General features: G+C 38.2%; 1 protein-coding gene across 2 annotated transcripts in view; it reads right to left on the reverse strand.

The window, feature by feature from the left end:
* The window catches only part of FRMPD4 (FERM and PDZ domain containing 4), a 295539-nt gene that overhangs the window by 19253 nt on the left and 251126 nt on the right, over positions 1 to 25160 (reverse strand). For both annotated transcript variants that reach the window (XM_048931233.1, XM_048931240.1), the window contains 3 exons: positions 12257 to 12302; positions 3929 to 4033; positions 2707 to 2814 (listed from right to left, as the gene is read on the reverse strand). In XM_048931233.1, coding sequence (XP_048787190.1) covers positions 2707 to 2814; positions 3929 to 4033; positions 12257 to 12302 — 259 coding nt within the window. The remainder of the gene's footprint in view (positions 1 to 2706; positions 2815 to 3928; positions 4034 to 12256; positions 12303 to 25160) is intronic.

Here is a 25160-nt window from a genome sequence, read left to right on the forward strand (position 1 = left end):
AGGGCCCCATCCAACCTGGCCTTGAGCACCTCCAGGGATGGGGCACCACAGCTTCTCTGGGCAGCTGTGCCAGCGCCTCACTGCCTTCTGAGAAAAAGATTTCCTCCTAACATCTAACCTAAATCTCCTCTATTTTCTTTTAAAACCACTCTCCCTTGTCCTATCACTATCAGACCATACAAAAGGTCAGTCTCTCTCCTGTTTATAAGCTCCTTTTAAGTACTGAATGGCCACAATGAGGTATCTCTGGAGCCTTTCCTTTCCAGAATGGACAAGTCCAGTTTTCTCCCTTATTTTTGATAAGGCCACCAAAGAATATAAAAAGAATTTGTAAGTCCAAGGCAAAAATTAAACTAATGGCCTTTCTTTGTTCTTACTGCATGTTGCTTTTCTTTTGAAATCCACTTATCGATAGTTGTGCTTCATGAGTATACTTGACTTTAAAACACTGATGGAAAATTCAATGACGATATCTGCGCCAAGCGGCAGCTCTGAATTCAGGGATCAACTGAAGTCAAGTATGAAACCTATTTCTAAGCAGTTTTTATTTTTTTTTTTTCACATTGGCTTACATCAAAGGGGAATCAGTTTGAGAACAATTGTTTCTGAAAGAACACCTAAACAAATCTCAAAAAACATTTAACCGATCTGTACTTTACTTTCATAGAATGCTTTGTAAATATACACAGAATGGCCAGGGTTGGAAGGGACCTCAAGGATCATGAATCTCCAACCTGAGAGTGTTATTTCACCTGGTAAGGTACCTTTTGCTTTAATGAATGCAGGAGTAAAAAGAAATATATAATAACCTATCTTATAAAATAGTTTCACATCACGCTCATAAAAAGATTAAAGCATTTCTATCGAAGAGATTTTCAGATATGCGTAAGTATCCAGATGGATAGGATTTACTAAGGAGATCATGCTGAATCATAACCCAAGTTAGGCAGATTAATTGATCAATTATAGTGCGTTTATTGAAAATCAACACCACATTGGTAGAAGGATGAAAAATGTATGTAGGAGGATGGGGCAAACTCTGTACGCTGTAAAGAATAGAAGACTATTAATGGATAACAAGCAACCACTGTAAATAACAGAGGTTAATATTGTGTTGTTTTTACTACAGTGGAATTTATTGCTTCTACATTAAATCTACTTATACTCTCGAACACTGCCTAAATACAAGAGGTGTAACAGTAACATGAAGAGACATAATATTAAAAGTACGCTATTATATGGTGGTAATAAGGCGCTTACAGCGCATTGTTTGCTGCTAACTGTAAGCAGATTAAAAAATAATTATTCCTACAAATAATCAGAATGACTAAGGTCAAAGCAGGCTTCAAGATCAGTACAGCTTGGTCATGGAACCCACACTGGGTATCTTCCAGTTAGATATATGATGTTACAGCACATGACACAGCCATGACAGAACCACCAAAAAACTCGTGTGATTGATAGCCAAAGACTGGTCTTTGGAGGCAAAATATCCTGAAACAGGTTGGCTGGTTGGTTGCATGCTTATAATATAAAATACTAAAAGGTGGGCTCACAGGAAAGTGGGTTCATAGGCCTTAGAAGGGTATGCAGACGTCAATATCTACATAAAGCATGACTTATAATTTTTCACCCAACCAAATTCTCAAAATGATGGAATAACTTCCTTGTCTCACAGCTGTAAAATGGAGGTTTTTATCCATTCCCTGGATTCAATTTATGCCTCAGGTATATATATGAGCTACAATCAGAAGTTGCAGACTGTTCTTATGTGGAAGTTAAATAGCTGTTTTGCCCTTTCACCTGAAGACTGCAGTAAAATGCCCTGTGTTTAACTCAGTACATCACTCTCCTCGCTGTTCCAATTGATTAAGCATACTACATAATCACAGTGAGCAGAAAACCAGCCTTTTTTCAAACATGCATAACATTACAATCTCTGAAAGGTAGCAAAACCTTGCATGGCAGTTGAAAATTACCTCCTCAGCCTCTGCTGTTTATTTCCACCCATACATCTCTCATCTCAGTGTCACAAGGTGCATGCTACTGTGCAGTGACCTAGATTTGGTAGCTGATCTGGGTTATACTAGCTCACCCAAACAAAATTCTTGAGAGAAAAACAGCATGTGCTAGTCTTGCTGCTTACTACACCACTCCATGGCACTGAAAAACACCAACAATGGCTCTGGTTTAGGAACCTACGAGAGTGTCAGGCACTCCCCAGCAGCCTGGATTGCATGCCAGGGCTTCACCACTTTATTTCTCTATCTGAAAAGTGTTTAGATGACATTAAACTGAGATAAGCAATTTATGACTAGCATAATCCTACAGTATCCCATTCCAAGTTCACAGGACTGTAAGCCAGATGATATTCAATTAGCAACTAACATCTTAATCTTTTAAGATCTTGACTTTTGCTGACAAATCACACTAGTATTTGGCAGTGTATCAAAGTGGCACGTCCATGCAATTTTAATTGGACTCCAGTCACATTAAAACAATCACTCTACTTTTTGTTTATTGACAATACAACACATTTTAAACAGCTGAAAAATGGACCAAAGCCTCATTATTGCTTAGCTGTGAATCCAGCCCCAGTTGAAGACACTACTGATTTTGTTCTTGAAGCATATAAAGTAAAAAATAATTGCTGAAGGTCTTGCAAAACAGTTAATCAGCATTCTTAGCACTGCATATCAAGCCTACCTTTATTGAAGTGCTGCAGTCAAAACGGAAAGATTTGGTTTGTCCATTTTCAAGATACACCTTTAGAACATTTGGCATGAAAAGAAGTGAGTTGTCCTTAACTGTTTCCTGTCAAGCAAATTAGTGAATCATATTACAACACGTAAGAAGGGAAATCAAAATGTTGTTCTAGAAGAACATCAATCAGATGAAAAGGTAGCATCTGAAGATGAGTTTGTTCAGTTAAATTTATAGCAGAATTCACAAAGCCCTGCAAGTGTCCAGCCATGCTTGTTACAGCCATACTTCACTGGTCTCTTTCCTGGAAAAGCATAAACATTCACTTACGTTTTATGTCTGACTTGGAATACTTCACATCCCTAAATACTGCATCTCAGCAAAAATGCTACCTCTGATGCTGAAACACTTTCGGTAGAACAGAAATATATATACCTATTTCTCTGAATAAAGGGAGTTCTTTAGTATCTTTAGTATAGCAAAACAGGAACAGATTCATTAGTAACAATTACAAAAATGATGCCTTACATTCTCTTTTTAGCAAGGTATTAAATGCTCATCTCTGTCCTTATTGAAGAAGAGCAACATATAATATTGCGACTAAATACTGACAATTCATAAAAAGGATATCGAAATAAATAGGAACAGGAAGGAAAAAAAAGCCTTTTTGTTTTAAAAAAAATTGCTTTTGAAAAAACTTAGTATCAATTCACGTTTGGAATAGAGCTGGATAAAGATATCAGTATGGAAAAATATTCTATGCCATTACAAACATGAACCAGGAGTTCATGCCTGAGGAGGATCTCAGTGCCTCTCAAAACAATGCTCATTTTGCTGGAAACAACTTCAGGTTGGTAAAACAAATCTCTAAGAGGTCCCTAAGGTAGCATTAATCTGATTTGCTGACTTGCTACTTGCCTTGAGTTTATGATTTCCTTTATGTATTCAAGAGTATAAAGAAAGACATATGCGTACTATCATCACAAAATGCCTTCTCTAACATTTTAATTTTATTTTAAGAAGGGACAAGTTTTTCACAACATTATAGGCCCACTGGACTTTAAAAACAGACCTTGAAACTTCAAAAACAGAAAAGCCCTCCCCTCTGTAAGCCTATCACTCCTGTTCCTATTCCTGCCATATAATTCCCTCACTTTCTAGCCTGGAAGCATACCTTTGGATGAAATGCTCAGTCCTTCCTAAGCTGAAATAGTTGAATACTCACCGACACCTGGCCATTGATTATTACTTCTTCTGAGAACCGCACTTTGACAGGATTGGACTTCAATCTTGCCTTTTTTGCAGCACTAATAAAAGCTGATTTAGGAGACTGGAAGGAAAAATGATGACAAAACAGATCACATAAATTCAAGTTAACACCTATCATTAATTTTTCAGTTTTTCCTGGTTTCTCATACTCTGGGAACTCCACATATACAGCAACACTTTGCACACCATTCACTGAAGAATAGAAACGTAGTCGAACTATAAAACTTCCAGAAATAATACATATGCACATACATACAAGCAGTCACTGATGTACTTCATGTACTGAAACGTATCCTGCAGTAAGACTGCAGCAAGGTGAGGAGCTCCTGCTGTATGTACAAATTCCTTGTAGATCACTGTAAAGCAAACTTGTCTGCACAAATGAACACTGTTCAGTGAGCAGTGCACGATCTTTCCTTCAAACATGGAATGAGAATTTTTTTCTTAAGTCTGTCGTCCACTACACACAGATACAAACACAACTTCTCCAAAAAAAAAGTGTCTGAGAGCTCTGCAAGAACAGTGGCACCTCATTATATAAGCTCACTTTGAAGCAGAGATTAGAATCACCAAGAGGCACATGCAGGCATCTCCTGGAAGTATCCCCTACACAAACCTTGTAAACATCCTGTGGGGCCTCACTGATTAAAAGATCAGATGCTTTCCAAATTTTCTTCCATGAACTAATTAACTTTTACCTGTGACCCTGGAATCACCTGGGATCCAAGTGTTTAGCCCCTGGAAAAAAACCTCTCCAGCTATGAGGGGTTTGACTAACAACTGGGATATCTGATCAATTTTTGGTATTCACAGTAAAAAAGATTTCCTCTTTATTCTTAGGTCAATTACAGATACAGACCTTCTGGCATTGCCCAACTCCATAACCACTGTAATAGGTGATGGAAGCAATTCTGTCCTTGTTGGAAATCACTGTGTTCGCTGAGGCCAGGTTTTGGTGTATTTGATGTGAACTAGGACTTTCAGAATTTTTCCCAAACTTATAGGAAGTGGCCTTATTAGTTTTGGTTGCTGAAAGTACTAACTCATGTCGGTCTGCTTATGAGAAATTATAGCAGGCATCAGTGGTGATGATCCTGAAATAGCTTCCTATTATCAGAGCAGTGTGACAGCAGTTCTCGTAAACACTGAAGGTCTTGTTCACCATCACTCAATTTTTGACTTGACTAATAATCTGCAGGAGTGATGGAGTAGTTCAGTGCCCCTCGTTCTTGTCTTCACTGATTTCTATTGAGAGACAGATGAAGAAGTGAAAAAGTTTTTGTTTTGTTTATTTATTTATTGTGATGGAGAAGCTTTGTTTCTAGATAGTGTCAGGAGTAAGTCTTTAGCTTATTTCGGAGTACCTCTGATTTATCATCACGTTGAATATGTGGTAGCTTTTACCACAGGCTCAGCATCAAGCAGGATGAGCAAAGAATGAAAGATGCCTCACTGTCCCAAGAAAAATCACAGTCATCTGATATCTCCCAGAAATATCACAGCCACCTGACAATTGCTGGAGTGCAAAACAGAACCAGGAATTAAAAATGATCATTTATTCATTTTTACAGTTCATTCTTACCTTTTCTTTAACAACTATGACAACACACGCTTTTAACCAGTAAATCACAGAAAGTTTAATCCCAATATCAAACCAAGCTCAGTTTCTAAAACCAGTGTTAAAATGTAGAAGGATTGCAGAAGATTGGAAACGGTAATAGGAAAAAAAATGTTAAAAAGAGTCAATGTCTCAGGATGCGGGACAAAAACAAATACACTTGAACAAGAAGAGACAACATAGAAATGCTAAGGTGCTTACATCTTGTAGACTAGAGATGAATTCCTAGAAAGACTCAGGTTACAGTAATACCATGGCAAATATAATCATACACATGTCTTGTCTAATTTCCCTTCTCCTCACGTAATCCCTTGCTGCAGTGTGCATAGAAGATATTCTACATGGCATCCAATAATGGTCTGCACCCTGTCTGCTCCTGTTGTCATGGAACAGCACAGCTATCTGAATTGGCTGACTGGCTCTACTTCGCGAGGACAAGGGAAAAGGAATGGCTTTCACCAGCTTTTCTTGCTGGAAGGGGCTTTTTACAGCTGTTTGTTCTTATCACAGGTGAATCACCAGCCTGGCTTCTCTTCACAGGCAGACTGCCAAACTTTCTTCTAGATTCTGGCAAGGTTATTCCCATAGAACGAATATGGCAATCTCGTACGTGGCATTGTCACCGTTTCCTTCTACAATCTCAAAACTCACTTGCAGAGGGCACAAACACTTATATTATTGAAAAAATAGGGATTGAAAATTGACCATTGATGGGGAGCCCAACAAGACTGCAAGGTTTGATCATATCTGCATTCCCCGGGGCTCTTCTGAGTCATGGGCTTAACGTGCATTAGTGCACAGCCAGAGAAGCGTATTGCGGTCAGGTACGAAATGTCCAGCTTCCCACCCTTTTCACTTCTGCTGACACTTCCCCCTGCATGTGGTAAAGGGGCTGCGACTCAGGCCCCTTGCCAGACACTCTGAGTAAGAGTGAAAGTTGGTTGCTTTGTACTGCGAAAACTCGACCAGCTGAGCTGACTGCTTGGAGGGGCATTGGTTGTTTAGAGATTTGAGTAGTATCACAGCTTCTGCTTTTAACTGCACAGTCTCACTATTTCTATCTATGCATCAACTTAGCACTTGACGTTTTCACTTTGAGAAAGGAACGATTTCTAAAAAAATGAGGCAAACACCTATGAAAAATTTGATTTTGGTTATCAAAACTTGCTTGTCTAACAAAACATTAACAGAATGATGTGCCATTCTATTAGATTTTAATGCCTTTAAATGTGCTGGCAAAGAATGCTATTAATTAATGATTCTCACAGTGCCATTTTCATTTGTTTCTGATACTCCGTCTTTTAGCCAAATGGAAGCCATTATCCTCAGTTAATGACCTTAAGCAGGAGGTGTTCACAATACTGCAAAACATTTATCAGTGCAAGTAAAGTATTCGCATTGTCACAGATAAAAACAGCTTAAATCGAGTGACTTTTGCAAAATGAGGGGGCATTTTAACAATGAGTCAAAATACTTCAACAAAGGCAAATTTCACACTGTGTGACCTAAGCAGTGCTTTCTGTTAAAAGCTCAAATTTAACAGAAATTTAAATAATCTTTACTTGTTTGCACAGAACTCAGCTGATCATTTCAACACTGCTTAGAGAAATTGCTAACAAGTGAGATGAGTCACTGCACAGAGATCTGCTTAGAGAAAATGACAGTGAAGACTGAGACTCCCCTTTTCAACCCAACTTACCAGGGAGAGCAATACATGCGCATCCCATTAACTGAGTCAAAGCATGAGAGATTACCACAATAAGAAGAGGCTTTCTGGAAAGCATTATTTTTCTAATGTTATGGACTTTTCAGAATCAAATCCTATTTTTGACAGCAACCTTGTCATGGGTTATTTTTGTTTGAAACGATACTCTTCATAGTGAGGGAAACCATCTTTCAACGAAAATAAAACTGTCTAGTATGACGTCCACTTTTGCAAGTAAACTAATTTGGAGTCAATTCCAGGTGAAATGGTCTTTATTCGCAACACAAGGCCCTTTGAGCCACCTCTTTCTGGTACAGAACTGCAACAACAAAACCTTTACTCATGCTCAAGAAAAAGGATTTAGCTCTTACAAGAAGATACTTGTAATGCTGAGCTGACAAGGCAGCAGTATGGGACAGTCCCAGAGGTGAAAGGAAAACCCTCTTCATGACAATGAGTGTCAAATCAGATAGAAATAAGGTAGTTTTAAATAGCCAGACTGTACATATGCAATTAATGTTAAGCTTGTTATCCACAATTAGTTATTATTCTAACATGAAATACTATGTTTCTAAGGAAATAGGGAATAATTGCATGACTGCAAAAATGTGTTGACTTTTTGGTCCATCCCTGAAGGCAATTATGTGAGACCAAATTTAGCGAGCAAATAAAATGTGAATAAGAGGAAGTATTAAATTTATTAAGTGGAACAGTACATAATGCCCAAAGGCAAACTAAAACCCACTATTCAGAGCTGTGAGCAAGGCTGAAATGACACCGGCTCACAAGAGCATTGTAGAAGAGCAGGTAGGGACATGTAAGTAATAATATTGAGAAATTTTACCATGCAGTAATTTGTTACCACCACAGGGTACTGACAGATCATCATCAGAAGTACTTCTTTGTTAAACCTGGCACAAATTGAGTTGCTGAAATAACAGTCAGATTTGGGTTCTCAGATTCCTGTTTTGTTCTTCCTAAGCAAGGTGATATACCAGAGACAATTATATTTGCATCAGATATATTTTACTATCGTTTGATGGTAATCAATATCTAATCTACAGGTCAGGTGAGGAACAGCCAAACCCAACTTTAACCTAGGCATTGCAAAAATTCTAGAAGTTCCATCTACATTAAATGACAGCCTGGTTTTTCTTCTATTGTCCCAAAAACTATAGGTGAAATCACAGATCTGCTTTGGAATTGGCGGAGGGTGCAGACATCAAATATGGAGGAGTTTATAACATACACTCTGCTGGCCTTCTGGGTTCCTGCTTCTCCAAAGCTCATTACACTGACAGATTACTGTTTTAAATTAATGACTGCTTCTCATACATGTGACTTGACTTTGTCACAAGGACTTTTGGGCATGAAAGAAACCTTTGGTCCATACAAAACTAAGCATTAAAAATGAAAGATAATGGTAATGATAATGCATCAGAGATGGGAGATATGTCTCACAAAGACGGAAGAGACCAAATGGCAACTGTTGGGGAGAAAGACTGAAGAAAGAACTAGACAGAGGAATGGGTGGATAGGCTGAAGGAGCTTTCATTTTGCTGAGATAACACAGAAGTTCACAAAAAATTTTCTCAGTGCTCACTGATGAACAGACCGCATGTTTTGTACAACCATATTCCATAAAAATCCATACAGCCAAAGAAGAAGCCTTCTGAAAGAAAAGATAGGAGCAGCAGTGTTCACTGGCATTTGCACAAAGGTGAAAGATGAAGGCTATGCAGCACAGTTTTGACGTGAGTGGAGTCTGGTTCAAACAAGAAAGAATTGCTGGGAAGAGGCCTTGTACCATCCTACATTTCTAAGAAGAAGCACAGTAATGTTATATTTATTAGTAACCACACCATGATCTCTAAGAGTGTAGTTAAAACTATGCATATAACTGACTGTACTAAAAAAGCTCATATGAAGATATGCAGAGGCAAAGGTACTAAGGATGGCTGAGAAAAAGGCCATTATGAGTACAATAAAAAAAAAGTTATCATTTATACACAGCCCTAACAGCTTCAAGTAGTAAAATCAACCTATTCAACACTCATATCTGACTTCTGAATGCTCCCTAAAACTACAGCCTTAGGATTCTTTCTTATTTTTGAAGTCTTTGGGATGGATGGACTTGTTTATTTTTTATACCTGTCTTTGTAACCACAATTCTAGATATTGTAGTTGATCCTATTAAATGACTCCATAAGGCAAAGCAGCATGAAAAACACTGCGAGTCTCAACAGGATCATTTGTTGCTACATCATTACAAGTCAGAAATAAGTGTTATCTATCAATAATTTTCTGTAAACATTTTATCTTAGACATGTAAATATGTTATAACAAAAAGCATCTCTTTCAAATGAAAGCAAAACCCATAGAATATGTTATCTTTTTCCCATAACAAAGCTTATGAACAGCAAAATTGCTACAGACCTTAGCTGGGCCTGGACTGTACCCAAGGAACTTAAGAGATTAATCATGAGAGCAACTTATCAAATTATCTCTAGGCATAAAATCTGATGAGATAACAAAACAGGCAAGTTATTTGTTTTGAGCAATGCTTAAAACTTAATAAGGCATCAGTAAGAATGATAGTCCACTTACAGAATAAAATGCTCAGAAATGATAATCAAATGTTATACTTGCAAAAATCAAAACTTCAAACTGCTTCAAGTGCTTCAGTCATCTTCTCCGAGCAGTGGTGATATGAACATAGGAGAGATTTTTATATTGATGGAAAGAACAAGAAAATCTGATGCTTTGGCTTGGTAACAATTAAATTAAATTTTAATGAGTTTAAGCATTAAACGAAACAGAATGTACTTAAGCAAAATGATTTGCAAAAGCTTTCAAAATTACTAGGTGAGCTACACAGTACTATAAATCTAAATTACCTCTACATTCACCTGCAATCATAAAGGATGGTTAACTTAGAAAGATGAAAACACGCTCTAAGTAGCACAAATAAAAACTATTAAGAAGTAGCACTCCTGTAATCCACCTTGACAGGTATTTTTCATGCAATTATAGAAACAGAAAGGTTCACCATCACAAAGACAGCTAGCTGAAATATTTCTAGTGATGTTTTTCTGACGAGAATGGGGAAGAGGTTCTATCTTTATTTAAAAGTTCTTACTTTTCCTTTGACTGGTTTCTATTTCATCTTTCCAGTTTTATAGGCAAAATTGTAAAAGGAGAAAGGGAGGGAGAAAAATTAAAGGAGAAAACATGAATATGATAATTTTTGAAGACACACTGTTTCCAAACTGTGAGACAAAATGCATTTGCCAGAGTACCAACTACCCTCAGTACAACTGCTTCCTGCATGGAAGAATACAGATGGCGTTTGGCAATAACCAGGAAGGAAAGCCAAGGTGGATGTCACGTAAGAGGCTCAGGCACTATTAACAGAAACAGTACGAAGTTCAGCATGGGTCAGCTGCTCAGAGTGACTCAGGAGCCCCTAGGAGACTTCAGAGCCCAGGGTTTGCGTAAACTGAGGGAACCTGTGCTGCTGCAGGGAACAAACCTGGCTCTGCACACTGGCAGCATCTCAGCTTTCCCATCTCTATGCACACCTTGTTTCCACTGCAAGAACACTTGGGCTTGAAAGTGGTGAGGGAAGGACACTGCGAACCAGCTTGGCCCTGAACTGGACAGATAGTGAGATACAATGGGAGGGGGAAAACTGGAGATCTGCCAGCTGCAACTGTCCTGTAGCTGAGGTTCACCCACTAAGCCCATATCATTGAAGCATCCCAACTTTGAGATAAAAAAGGATCAGTTAAAGCTAGCACTGATAAGCACCATCTATCATATCTGCTGACTGCTCTGTGGACATTTTTAGGGAGACAAACTCCATGCCTATATGAGATAAAACTTCTATAATTCCCAAAAGCGTGAGTGCCTCCTTTGCAGAGGTAGAGCTGGAGGACTCCAACAGACCTACCAGAAAGGAGCAACACAACCACACGTATAAGTTGAACACATCAGTCTGCATAGCTGACACAAAACATACGCAATACTTTGGTGCCATTTCTGTCTCAGTAATGTCTGGAGGTAGATCAGTTATTAATTAGCTTTATGTGCTATGCAATGAGTGGAACAGTTTCTGCTTTGCTGCAAATAGGGCTTGGACCCAAAGACCTGGGACGATAGAAGGTCACGATGTACCTTCTTCTTCAGGTCAAAGCCTGCAGAAAGACTGTACCTGTGCTGTAAAGGTCTCCCACTGAATGTGATGTGCACAGTTCATTTAGGTTTCAATTTCCCTTACATCCACTATATAAAGGCTTGCCCTCACACCAGCAGCACAGCAATGACAAGCCACAGCACCTCAAGGGCATAAGTACTGCACTTTACAATCCACTTCCATGGGCTACACATAACCAGTAGCACCAAATCATGAGCTCTTCTGTCATCTGATAGGTAAAGAAAAGGATGAAACCTGTCAGCTGATGAAATAAGACAATCTGTATAAAAAGGAAAGTGAGTGAGGACTTTCCCCTCGTATTACACACAATTTGGCTAGCTTTAAAGAATTTAGGTTCTTTATTTAGCTGGACCATACTGTTAGTAGTTTTACTGCACCACCATGCCCACTCCCCGCTTCCATTCAGGCTCTGAAAGGTAAGTTACTCCTGCTTCACAGAGACAGAAGTGGGGACTTGACCTACGCCACATCCCAGACCTCAGAGGATGACAGAAGCAGAACTCAGCATCCCACTCTGTGTACTTTCCTTGCTGGAGTTTAAAGATGCTGTTACTATTCAATTTGCAATACATTCTTTTAGTGCAGAATGCAGTAACACACCTGAAACATCACCTTTAAGAGACACAGCCCTTATCTCCTTCGTTCTTTTTATTGCCCAGATAAGGTAAAGAAATAGATAGAATATAGGCAGAGAAAAAGCTGCTATGTTGCTAGGAAACATTCAGAAAACACTGCAGATACTTACAGGGTAAGGTTGGACAACGGTAAGAAGGATTGATTCTTTGCAGCTTCTGTAAAAAGAAAAATAAGTAAAATCAAATAAAAAGTCACACGTTTATGCACTACATATAATCAGCTTTTCTTTTTCATACAGAAAACTATATTAATATGGCAAATGTATTACAATCATGCATCAGAGAATTACAGAGATTAATAATATGCCAAAATTACAATGAATATTAAAAAATATTTTTTCTCCAATATAACAACTGAATTGACTTAATTTTGCAGCTCATACTGTGAAATTTTTGCTCCAGCAGAGACCTGAATCCCCTAATGATGGCTTTTTCCAGTAAGAATGGAATAATATTCGATTAACTATATCAATTCATCATCTATAGATTACACATTTATTTTGGCTAGTTTACAAATGAAAGTCACTTTTTATGTCATCCAGCTCTTGTACACTTAATGAAGGCAGCAGCGTTTTCAAAACAAAACTAAAGGCAAAATTTAGCTCCAGATTCCTTAGTCTATTCTTTGTTGGTAGACGAAGAATATCTGTTGAATATCCCAGTTAGAATGTTCAGTTTTCACAAGATCGCTGAACAAAAGGTCTTTTTTTGAAATAGTACAGCTCTTTAGGATGAAACTAGTGAATGGAGAATAGATGAGCAGCTCTCAAACAAAAACTGATTAACAGCATGAAGAGAAGAAACTCGATAAGATAAAGTGGTCCAGACAAATGACAAATAAATGCATATTTTGTCACCAACTGCTGGGTAGTTGGAACTCATGAATAACTAGGGAAAAGAAAGGGTAAAGTGGAATAATGAGGAAAAGACGTCAATTGGAGTCAATATATTTTATTACCCTGCTGGCCAGAGGCCTTCTGAGGACAATATTAGCTATGAAAAATTCAGTTGCTATTTTGTTGAGATGGAGTTGATTTTCTGTTGCTTTCACTTTTGAACACAATTAATTGCTTATTTATGTGATTTATTGGTTGGCTAACTGAAGTACAACTGATTTAACATGCCTGAACAGTTCAGCAGTACAAACTAAAATAAATCACACTGTATTGGTCTTACGTAGTGTCACCTTATACTGTATATTCACAACACTGACACACCATTAAAAAGCCAAAAAGCAATGAGAAGAAAGAAGAGTCTGCAAGCTCAGTCAGAAAACCGGTCCTGAAAGTCAGGGTATACTTGAAGCTGGCAGATCTCTGAAAGCCAAATGACATGGTAAATTCTACTTCTGTCTAAGCCAGCAGCCACACAAGGGGCAAGGTCTGACCAAATATCTCCAACCTGAAGTAAAATTTGTTGACCTTCAATTTTTGCTCCTCTTATTAGATATTTGTATCACTGCATGAAAAGCATGTAAGTAGACTTTTCAAAAGGAGGAATTGAAGGTTTACATTGCTCATCTGTGCTCAGAACAACAGAAATAAAATTAGTTTGAAAGAATGTTAAAAGATATTAAAAAGAGGAGCTACATGTGGTGAAAATTGAATGCCGCAAAGCAGAATTGTTTTTTCTACTTCAGATATAATTATAAATACTTCAAGGAATTTCCCACAATTATTTTTCATTTTAATAAAACCTTCCAAAGCTCTTGAAATTATTTACTTAATCATGAAATAGTTTTTATTTACAATGTTCATATTTATGAAAATTTAGAGTCTGGTTTTAAGACTACTGATAGCAGTTTTGAAAATCTCTGGAATTATTCTTTATCATTCTCCATTGTTATTCTTGAAAATTTTATAGCTTGTAGTTCAGAAAGAAGCAATTTACATTCTGTTTTGGTTAACAATAGTTTTCCCTCTACTTTTTTCTACTCTACCTATCATATATTAGAGATTCTGAAAATACACGATAAGAAGTGTAATTTATTTCAAGAATCTCACAATCCCATCCATTCTATCTGCTTCTATCTGATTTGTCTCTGGTCTATTTATCTAGGAATATGTGTAGATGGAAGAGTTCAGAGTTCTTACTTACAGGATAAACCACATCCCTGGGGTAAATACTCCATGTTACTTTCAATCCATTAATTTGTTTCTCATGAAATCTAAGACTACAACCAGCCCTGCCTCCTGCTGTCAGTTACCTTAGAGTGTTGCCGTTATAAGAGAAAATCAGCTTCTAAGGAATATGTTTTCCTGTTCTTCATTACTCTTGGATCCAATCTGTCCAAGTGCCAGTGTAGGCAAGACTAACGAGAGCATTTTTAAAACAAAAAGTCATTATATAAGATTTATTTTGGAGACAAGACTTTCTTATAGGACAGGCACTTGCACTGGGAGGACACCAGAGCCAGGACCTACCTATCTGAGGCTATAGTTAGGCCATTTGGAGTATCCAGACTCAAGCATGTTACATATACATAAAGCAGGTGATGAGCACGATTTATAGCCCTCTCATAATTGGAGAAAACATATTCTATAAAACACGTTACATGCAGAACACAGCATAGTTGCAAGAGAAATACATATTTCATCAGTCACAACTCAACCATTTGTTCCAAAACCTCCTCAACACATGATGACAAAATTTCACATCATTTTCTACTTCCAGAGCTGTTAGAAAATCATATATAATTAAATGATAATCCTTGTACTGCTCTGGAGACTCTATTGTGCCATATATCAAAACAGTGGAAAAGTACTGGAATTACTGACCACACACTGTGATCTGCAAATTCTATAGCTTAAATGTATATATATATATATATTTTTTTTTGACAGTAGAATGTATCAACAGTTTAGATGAAATCACATAAATGAGGTACTTACCACACCTAAGTTACTTTTTCTAAACACCTTCAGAAAGATAATGGCAGAGGCTAAAGAAGCAACTGTAGTCTTACTTTCCCTCTGAATTGTCTTTCCCCCCTTTAATAATCTGACTAATGTTAAAGAAAATAGATATGCATATATTGCAGATATTTAATTAACTTCCATACTCATTTAACCATGACCTAAATATTTATTTTTTAAATTTAGACTTGTCTGCATACACTTTTTGAAGCAAAACTCAAGATCAATTATATGCATTTCCAAGCTTTGATAACACTTTTGGAGTTTTTGGGTGCTCTACCATCTGACCAGCTGACTACAGGAAAACAAAACAAAACAAAACAAAACAAACAAAAAGAAAACAAACAAACAAACAAGTTTCATAATGGTTTTTTTCATTTCCTGAGATTAGAATCAAATGGTGAGCACAAGGCTAAAATCTCAAAACTGCTATGGGAATTTTGGTGATTCATCTATTTGTCCTTTGCAGAGCTCTGAATGGAGATTTCATTTGTCTGTTCTGGCACTCCTTACAGCTACTTAGGCTGCAACAATGAGAGAATATAGATGCTGTGAGAATCAAATCATAGCCCATTATAAAGGTTAAAGTTGCATTACTAAGTGTAAGGCATCTCGGACTACACAAGATGTTAACATTCTGCTACAATTCCAGCCATTGACTTTGTCTGTAAACTTGCATCTGGAAATTACTCTTCTGCTTCTCTTTGAGCTGCAAGAGAAAAAGGTGTATGGGGACAGATGGGGGCAGTGGGAAGCTTCCCAGTATCTGAATGATACGGAACAAGTGTCTCTGTTCTTTCTACATGTCCTGTAGCAGACGTAGTACATGAGTAAAGACAAAGAATGTATATTACACGTATTCACTCTTAAGAACTGAGAATGGAAAACTATACCAGTTTAAAAACTTTTAACAGCTTTGTATACTAGAGGTGTATGAAGTTTCTTTCCCACTGAAGATGAAGAACTTAGAAACTGACATATAGTAAACAACATAATTTACATTTATTAGCAATATCATTTAATATAATTTGTTCTGTTCTATTTCTGGACTTTCTATTGTGTGTTGGGTCTTATGAGACAGATAGGTCCAAATTCACAATTACAGTGTGAGATGCCATGATTGGTGGTATGTTTGACGCTATATTTTTCAAATAAGAAAATGGATCTCAGCGAGTCAAAAACTAACTACAAAATATATCAAGTTACCTCAAATGCCATGTTCAAAGGTAAGAAAAGTAGAACTCATCTTTATCTAGTATCTAGGCTAGAGAAAAATCATTCAACATTTGAATGTCTTTCATTATTATGAAGATTAAGGCAGTAATATCGAGCAGAGTTTGCATGAGAAAGATAAAGTCATTCTGTTGTCGTACATTAAGAAAGATTTCTAAAGGATCATTTTGATTTGAGCAGTATATACATTTTTACATAAAACCCATTCCCTTTACAGCAGTTATTTTCACCTGAGGGAACTCCAAATTTTATTTCTCCAGACTTCTGTCACATGTGATGGCTCCTGTGGGAAAAAAACTGCTTGCCCAAGATCTACCTGGGTTTATCTCCAAGGCTGGAGACAACTGCTGGAGGCAGGGAACTTGCTGGGACAGAGTGGACTTGCCTCAGTCTTCCCACAGTGTGTGCCTCCAGGTCATGCAATGTTGTCAGCCTGCCTGGGTGGACAGCAGAACCGTGACAAGCTGGGGAACAAATTCTGTACTCAGTGAAGCCTATGAAACAATGTAGGGGGATGAGGGAGAGGGGCTATAAGAAGATAATGACTTTCCCAAGGCTATTTTTGTCACAGGAGAGACAGCAGTGCACAAACACAAACATTCAAGCTAAAAACCCATGCAGCTCATCTCCACTTAACAGAACTCCTCCAGCAGGAATCAAGGTATGGGGGTTCTCTCTCCATTTTCTGAAGGCAACACTAAACCACACAAACAACGGACAATTTTTCCAAGATTCAGTAGCTTTCAATTAAGAATTAACATTAAAAGGAAAAAAAAAGCCAAGGTATTGTGGGCAATCTGCTTCTGGCCTCTGGATTACATGCACCCATAGATGACCAGTTTGGTACAAGCTGAAGAAGTTGACTTCTCAAACGCTAGGCAGATGATGTTTTCCAGACAAATTCTAGGAGAAGAAAGGAAAACAAACTTTTTCAAAAGGCTACCAGTACACAGTGCAATAACTTTTCAAAGGACAACAGAAGGATTTCAGTCTGTGCCCATCCAACTGGCTGCAAGGACCTCTGCAGAGTCTCTCTGGAGATCCCGTGCACTGCTAGAATGGGCATTGCTGCCATCATGGAGGCAAGGCAGATAACACACATGGCATTGGAACTCAATCTCAGAGAGCAGCAGGAATGCAGCAGGCAAAAAAGAGCAGCAAGAGGCTTGTGAAATAATGCATGTTACCATAAAGGATGAGATGTGGAGCCTCCAGCAAAGGGAGAATTGGTAATGCTGCATGGTATATGGATAAAGAAGATAAGAAGGCTGTGTTCACGTCCCTGCTTTCAAAAGGCAGAGGGATCACACATTTGGAAAGCTTGCTTTTTCTTTCCACTGTTACTAGTAATGTAACTGCCCTTAGCCTCACTGTCATTGCAGTAAAATCACCTTGACATCCAAGCAACGTCAACCTGTGAACTCTTGAGGCACCCAGTTTAATTAGAATTGCTCTTCTGCTTAGCAGCATCCTATAAATTTATGTCTGCTATTAAATATGTGAGGACATTCAGTGGCAGAAGCAGTCCACACAAGAATCTGGGAATTTTACAGGATTCTGGTTCAAATGTCTGAGCCCTAAAAGCAGCAAGCAATGGATGCCTGAGATGAATACTGTTCTATAAAGTTGAAAAGATATAAGCACAGGATTATTACTGCACTGCAGGATCAAACAGCAGCAGAAACTCAGCTGAGAGAAAAGATACTCTGATTCTAACATAAATAACTTCAATAATAGCATACAGAAAATTACTGTCAAAGCAAATTGTGTTTTATATAAATGTACTGTCTTTTAAAGGTCTGGTATGGTGTGAAAGTCAATCTTCAAAATTGTCACAGTCTGCAACTGGCACTAATTGGAACCCTGGTTGGCATTCTCCATAAGGGGCCAAGAAGTGAGTGTGTCTGCAGGCTGAGTTACGCTCTGCTCTGACAGAAGTGGTCCTTTCAGATCAGGGCTGTGGCACACCGGTGGGCTTTCATACAGAAGATACCTTTTCAGATGCCTGTGCAGTAATGGCTTTGAGAATAAAAAAAAAACCTCCTTTTCTCTAAGGCTTTCTATCTGCAGCCACCAGAGACCTTGTAATGACGATGAAATCCAGTCCAATTACTCTGTCATTTCCTAAACTCAACTTCCAAAACTAAAGCCATCAGGAATTTGTAACACTTGCACACATGATAACGGCAAAATCTAATTTAAAAAAAAAAAAAGGTAAATATAATCGAAATAGTCTTCTAATTTTCTAAATTTTTTTAAATACAGATGTGTGCCCCAATGAGATTCAGAATTCCTTTATCTGTGACAGAAAGAAAAATGCTGGAACACCTTGAGTGTTTTCCTGTAAGTTTTCCAGATGTTTCTCTACCACAAATACAGACTGTGTGGAGAATGACTTGAGCACAGCCCTGAGAAGAAGGATTTAGGAGTGTCGGCTGATGAAAGATTCAACATGAGCTGGCAATGTGTGCTTGTATCCTGGGTTGCATCAAGAGAAGCATGATCAGCAGGCTGTGGGAGGTGATTCTGCTTCTTTACTCTGCTCTTGTGAGACCCCACCTGGAGTACTGTGTCCAGTTCTGCAGCTCCCAACACAAGAATGTCATGGAGCTGTTGGAGCAAGTCCAGAGGAGGGCAATAAAGATGATCAGAAGGCTGAAACACCTCCACTATGAGGACAGGCTGAAAGAACAGGGGATTTTCAGCCTGGAGAAGAGAAGGAAATCTTATAGTGGCCTTTCAGCACCTGAAAGGGCCCTACAGGAAAGCTGGAGAGGAACTTTTTACAAGGGCATGTAGCAACAGGATAAGGAGAAGTGGCTTTAAACTAGAAGAGAATAGATACAGACTAGATATCAGGAAGAAATTATTTACTGTGAGGGTGGTGAGACGCTGGAACAGGCTGCCCAGAGAGGTTGTGGATGCCCATACCTGGAGGCATTCAAGGCCAGGCTGGATGGGGCTTTGAGCAACCTGGTCTAGTGGGAGGTGCCCCTGCCTATAGCAGAGGGTTGGAACTAGGTGATCTTAAAGGTCCCTTCCAACCCAGACTATTCTATAATTCTATGATCTGAACTAGATGAAGAGGGGTTTTCTGGTGCAATACTGAATTTTCAGCCATTGCTTATATGTCCTGATGCAGTCACAGAGGGTTTGAATTTCAACATCAACAGTGGAAACAGACAAAATAATGGAAGGACTAAAGGAAATGAAATGATGAGGTGACTTTCCAAGCCGTGAAAATTGGTGTTATTCCATTCCTTCCTTCTTCCATTCACACTGCAAAAAAAGAGGTTAACAATTTGATCTAGAAATTCAAAGTGATTCTTCAGAGAAAAAATCTAACTTAAACAATTCACATACTGAAGCCCTGTTCATTCCAGACTTTTTTTTTTCTTTCAAGGAGATGCAATATAAACTTATGGTTAGGAAATAAATTCTCTTTTCTGATAGTTTTATTTTTAATTACCCTCATGTATGAAAATATACTACAAAGTAATAATCATCATCTCTTTAATTTTTTCCTCCAGTTTTAGTGCAGCAGATCTCTCATGCCTCATGGGAAGGCAAAATTTTGATTTCATTGATGCTGGGCTACTTCTTTTCATTGCACATCTCAGAGCAGCATGCTTAAGATGTGGATATCTTGACAACAGGGAAAAAAAAAACTGTCTGAATAGTTTCACACAATCAGGAAAAATCAGCAGCAAAAGACCAACAGCTATGGTCATGGTTTGTTGTTACACTAAATCAGTCTTTCTATACCAAATGGAAAAAGCTGGCTACTTTTTCCACACCTCTGGACCTGTGTGTGAGCACTGTCTATCAGTTCCAGCAGACTCAGAAACTCTGACAGCTCAGGTTTTAAATAAAGCAGGTTTTATGCATGGTCTTCCCTTCAGCAAAAACCATAAAATTAGCGAAGAAACCAACAAAAACTTCATGGCACATCTAACGGCTAATTTCACAGAAATGTTACTACACGTACAGGTCATACTCATTTTAAATGGCACTGGTGATAGAATGAGCAAGGTGCAGCTCAGCTACCATTAATCACAAAACTGAAGCTAGTCTGACAAGTGACTGCTTATGGCAACTGCATGGAAGGATCTGTAGACCAGTGTACTTGCTGCAATTGTCACAGAATCTTCTAGCACCAGGCAAAGTGCTGTCGCTTTCATCAACAAAACTGCATGCTCTAAAACAGGGTGCATGCAGAATGTGGAAATAAGAAAGTGAAATAAAAGATAGCTGAAGAAGTCAGATACTGTAAAGAAATGACACCTGTATCAGTACGAATGTAAAAGAGGTCTACGTGAGTTTGATATCAAAGAGGAGGCGAGATCGCAAAAAATGACAACAAAATCTCAAATATATTTTTATTATGTGACAGATTAACCATAATCTTTTACCTCCAGGGCTGTATTTTCACATGTACTGAAAGCAACAGAAACCATTACAGCTGCTATTCATAATCTGTACTGCACTTGTATTCTCTTCGGATTAGGGTATTATGCTTGTAGTAACGAAAGGTCAGGTGTTCAGACACATCCTTCCTGTAGCTTTCTATTTTTTACACTTCCTTTGTGCTTTTCAAAAAGCAAAACATTAGGTAAGACTTCACTGAGAAAATGTTAAGCTGAATATATGTATTAAATGCTTTAAGAGCATCTTGTCTTAGAGAATTATCAGAGCTCTTGTTAATAATACATAACATTCACTTAGAACTCTTTTGGGTCAGACATCTTTCCCAAACATCTCAGCTCTAAACAAAGAAGAAAAAGAAAGATGCATTCAGAAATGAGATAAAGCTCTTGAATTCTGAAGAACACTGTACTTATATATTATTCTCTGTTCAATATTATTGACTTTATTAGTATTCCTTAAGAAAAGAAAACAACATTCATTCAAAGAGTAAATAGTATTTTTCTTTCAGATGTTTGAATGCTGTTATTGCTGGTTTTAACTCCTACCACCTTTATGAGAATCAGATTGTTTGACCCAATCTAAGAGCATCTTTTTTTTTCTTTGCTATGGTACAAGTTTATTATTATGTTTTAAATAATTAAAGATTGATTGGAATAGTTTTAAGAATAACTGTTTCAATGGAACAAAAGTCATTTAATTCCTCATTAAGAAAAGTTTCAGTGGTCAGTGGCTGGGTTTTTGTAGGTTTTATTACTGTTATTTTATCTGCAAGGTTAGACAACTGATGGATACCGAGCTGCGGAGACTAATGCAGAATGATTTTTCTTACTGAATCGGGAATAGAAAATTGGTTGGTCAAATGCCAAAGACTTATCCATGTGCCACTGAAGCAGCATAAATCATGGTAAATGTGATTGTATAATGATTTGGACAGGCAGCAAAAGAAGTTACTCTTTTCAAACTACTGCGCACATGGCACAGTAATTCAGGCAGCAGCAGAGCTGATGTGCAAAATGCTTGGCTGTGTTTGTGTCCTCACACATTATTTAATATATTTAAGATGCGGACTGATATGTGGAGAAAATGAGTAAAAATCGTTTCCAGCCAGTTAACCTTTTTTTTTTCTTCTTAATGTTAAATTGTAGCATTCATTGAAAAGTCCTGCCATGAATATATATGAAATATTCAGAATGCAGAAAATTCAAAGTTTCTCCTCCCCTATTGTTTGTCTGTTTGTTCTTTACTAAAGTACCATTTATTTATTTATTGTGTTGCAATCAATAAGACACGGCTTTAGAAATCTATTTAAAGCTCAAAATTTTGTTAATTTTCAGTATATGCATTTAAATATTTGCACTGGTTAGCTTAATAATATGTTTACCCTAATGTCCTCTTTATTTGCTCCCCTTTTGTATCACAAGAACTACACAGCCTATTTTACACTTACAAAGGATCACTAATAAAAGTCTCAGTGAACAATTAAGAGTGAATGTACGCTGCACATAAGGTGTTCCTTAAGACAAAACTCAAATTGAGTAGAAATTCTTCCCTGATAAATGCAAAAAGTACTTTAAAATATAAGGGGGGAAGGAACGTTTGAAATGGGGAGAAGAAAATTACCAAACAAAAAACGAAGCATAAAATGGTGAACAGTTGCATTCTTACATCCACACAAAAAATGAAGACATAATTGCAGTGCAGTTGGACATACCAATGCTAGCTTTAATCTAGAAACCATGGGTAACAAAAGCAGTAAGAACACGATGCCAAGCTCTTCACTACTGATTTCCCCCCCAAGAAAACACCCCTGCTTGCAAAGTCAAGCCCATGTGTTGTTATCTGTACCATCCAGCCTAGAGTTCACATGGGGATACACAGTGTGCTGCACACAAGGCTGCCCAACCCACTGCCTCTACAGCATCGCTGAGCTCTGTGCTGGGGCAAAAAAGTGAAAATGAGTCAGTTTTATCACTGAAACACAGTCCTCTCTTGCTCCTTAAGCTGTGGCCAATAGTCAGGAGTGGAGAGGAGGACACTAAAACACCTCTCTACTCCTTAGAAAGCAGTGAGGGGGAAGCTGTTTGCGGAGAAGAAGAGGGGGCGGAGATGTAGTTTGCTGAAGGTGGTAGGAGGGAAGATGGATATTGGCACAGGAAAGAAAGAAAAAAGGACTGAATTCACACAACTTGCTAAAAGATTTTTCTAGGTATTTTCAAAATACTTTATTTTGTTTACTTGCATTTTTCAGATAGATCTTGTGACTACTTGCTGAGCACATATTTATTGCCCTAAAGAGAGTTATAAGTAAAAGTAAGTGAACAAAGATTATTTGCTATACGGAAGCATCGTATCCTTTGTCATGACGATGGCTGCAGCATAAATGGAAAAATGAGCACAGGAGCAACGCTGGCTGCAGTGTGGTCTGTGTCCGTCACCTCCCTTCACTACAGGGCTTCAGCCTATGCTCTTCTGTAGGATGGTAAATCACCCCAGTGCACAGAACATCAGGACAAAATTAATGACAATCCTAATAGTAGATTTATAGAGGCACAGTTCATCTCCCAGCAAAATGAACTTGGTTATTTTGCCCTTTCAGCTGTGGAATGAGTTGGGGAAATGAAAGTATAGCTATCTCTCATCCAGCTGGTCTGCGGTGCAGGCCTCTGCCTCTACCTTGCTGGTTTGGATAAACATAATAAGGACTATTACATACAATTTCCCAAATAAATATTCACGCTGATGAAGATTCTTGCCAGAATTCTTTTTTAGGTCACTGCCAGAAGCCAATGCAATGACACTGACACTGTCCTTGTGGGTCAAAGCCCATCTTTTCAGAGAGTAGACTCTTAGCTTTCCAAGTGGATACAACGGTAGTACTGGTCAAGTAGACCAATTTGTTAAAGAAATTGATCCTGAGAAGAATTATTCTTTTTATCAGCAGACTTAAAAGTAATTATATGGCTTGTAACCTAATTCATCTAATAGCAGCAATGCTGGGCACCACAGGCTACAACATACCCTGCCATCTAAGGAAGAGGCAAAGAAAAAAAGCAGGTAAACCGACAGGAAAGCTAGCTGCAGAGCAGGGAAATAGCGTATTTTCTGCTGTGGCAAGCTCCAGGAACATCCTAACATCACGGCATCAGTTTCCAAATCTCAATCTCTACTGGCCCCATGCAGTAAGTGAGGTTATCATTTAGAGAAATTTTTTCCACCCAAGAAGAATTCTCACTCAGGGAAAAGACACTTCTTTATCAATGTTATGGCCTAAATAACAAAAAGTATAAGATCCTTGCTTTCTGGTACTAAAATAAGGAGGTAGTGGATGCATGAAAGAGGGAGAAGTTAACAATGCAAGTGGAGAAAGATTTTGTTTTGAAGTACATTCTTGTCCTTTGGGATAATGGATTTTTTGAGTACTCATCAGTAATCTTGTTCATAAAGTTTTCTGTTCCACAGGTGAAACAACTGAAAAGAACAAAACATTTCTCCTAATCTCATTTTATGCTTTTCTAATACATTTGGAGAACAGTGAAATCTGAGCCAGATGTAAGTCACAAGATCCAGACTGGTGAGTGGATTGCTTTACTACATACAAAAGATAATACGTATTTTTCAAAGGCATTTAGTTCTTCAGACATGGGAAGCTCTATATAAAAGAAAACTTATGGGTAACTGAGTTAATATCTTTCTATATGACTGCCTTGCTGTATCTTCAGAGCTGGCAGTGAAATAGTAGATGTCTTTGCTTCAGAACAGATTTAAAATTACGAAGCTGCTCTCCAAAGTTTCCCACAAGGAACTTAAAGGACTTGATAATTTTTTCTCCGCAATGAAACAAGATCCCATGGATGGTTGAACACTTTCCATTGTAATTGCTTCTCTCAGAGGAATTTCTTCACATTAGAGTCAGATTCTCTGAGAAAAAGTTAGTTCCTTTTATCTCTTCCAGGCTTTAAATTTAATGTGAAGCTGTTCGCCGGTTTCACAATTTTGTAGCAGGCCAACTAGGAAAAGAGAGACAGAGCTCTGTGACCAGTGACCTCCTCTACTGAATCTCAAGACTACTGCCACGGGAAGTTTGTCTCAAGCCAGAGATAGTATCACCATACTCCTGGATTTGAAATTATATCATTTCATTTTGAAACTTACTTCTGCCTTGCTGCTTGAATGCAGAAATGGTGGAATGTATCCTGAAAAATATATATTCTATGAAGCTGGAAATCTGGCATTTGTGTACTCTGCAGCTGAACAGGGCTCTGCCAGTGCCCACATGGCTGCAGATGCCCAGAGCAGGAGGCAGGACCAGGGCTCAGAGCTGATGCAGGCACCCCCCTGGGAAGGCCACAGCCTTTACTTCCAGCACAGCCACAGTTATTTGACACAAAGCACTTAAGCAGGAAGAGTCTTCTTATGCAATGCTCTAAGCACAGGCTAT

The sequence above is a fragment of the Lagopus muta genome, chromosome 1, assembly GCF_023343835.1.
Source record: "Lagopus muta isolate bLagMut1 chromosome 1, bLagMut1 primary, whole genome shotgun sequence".
Taxonomy (NCBI): domain Eukaryota; kingdom Metazoa; phylum Chordata; class Aves; order Galliformes; family Phasianidae; genus Lagopus; species Lagopus muta.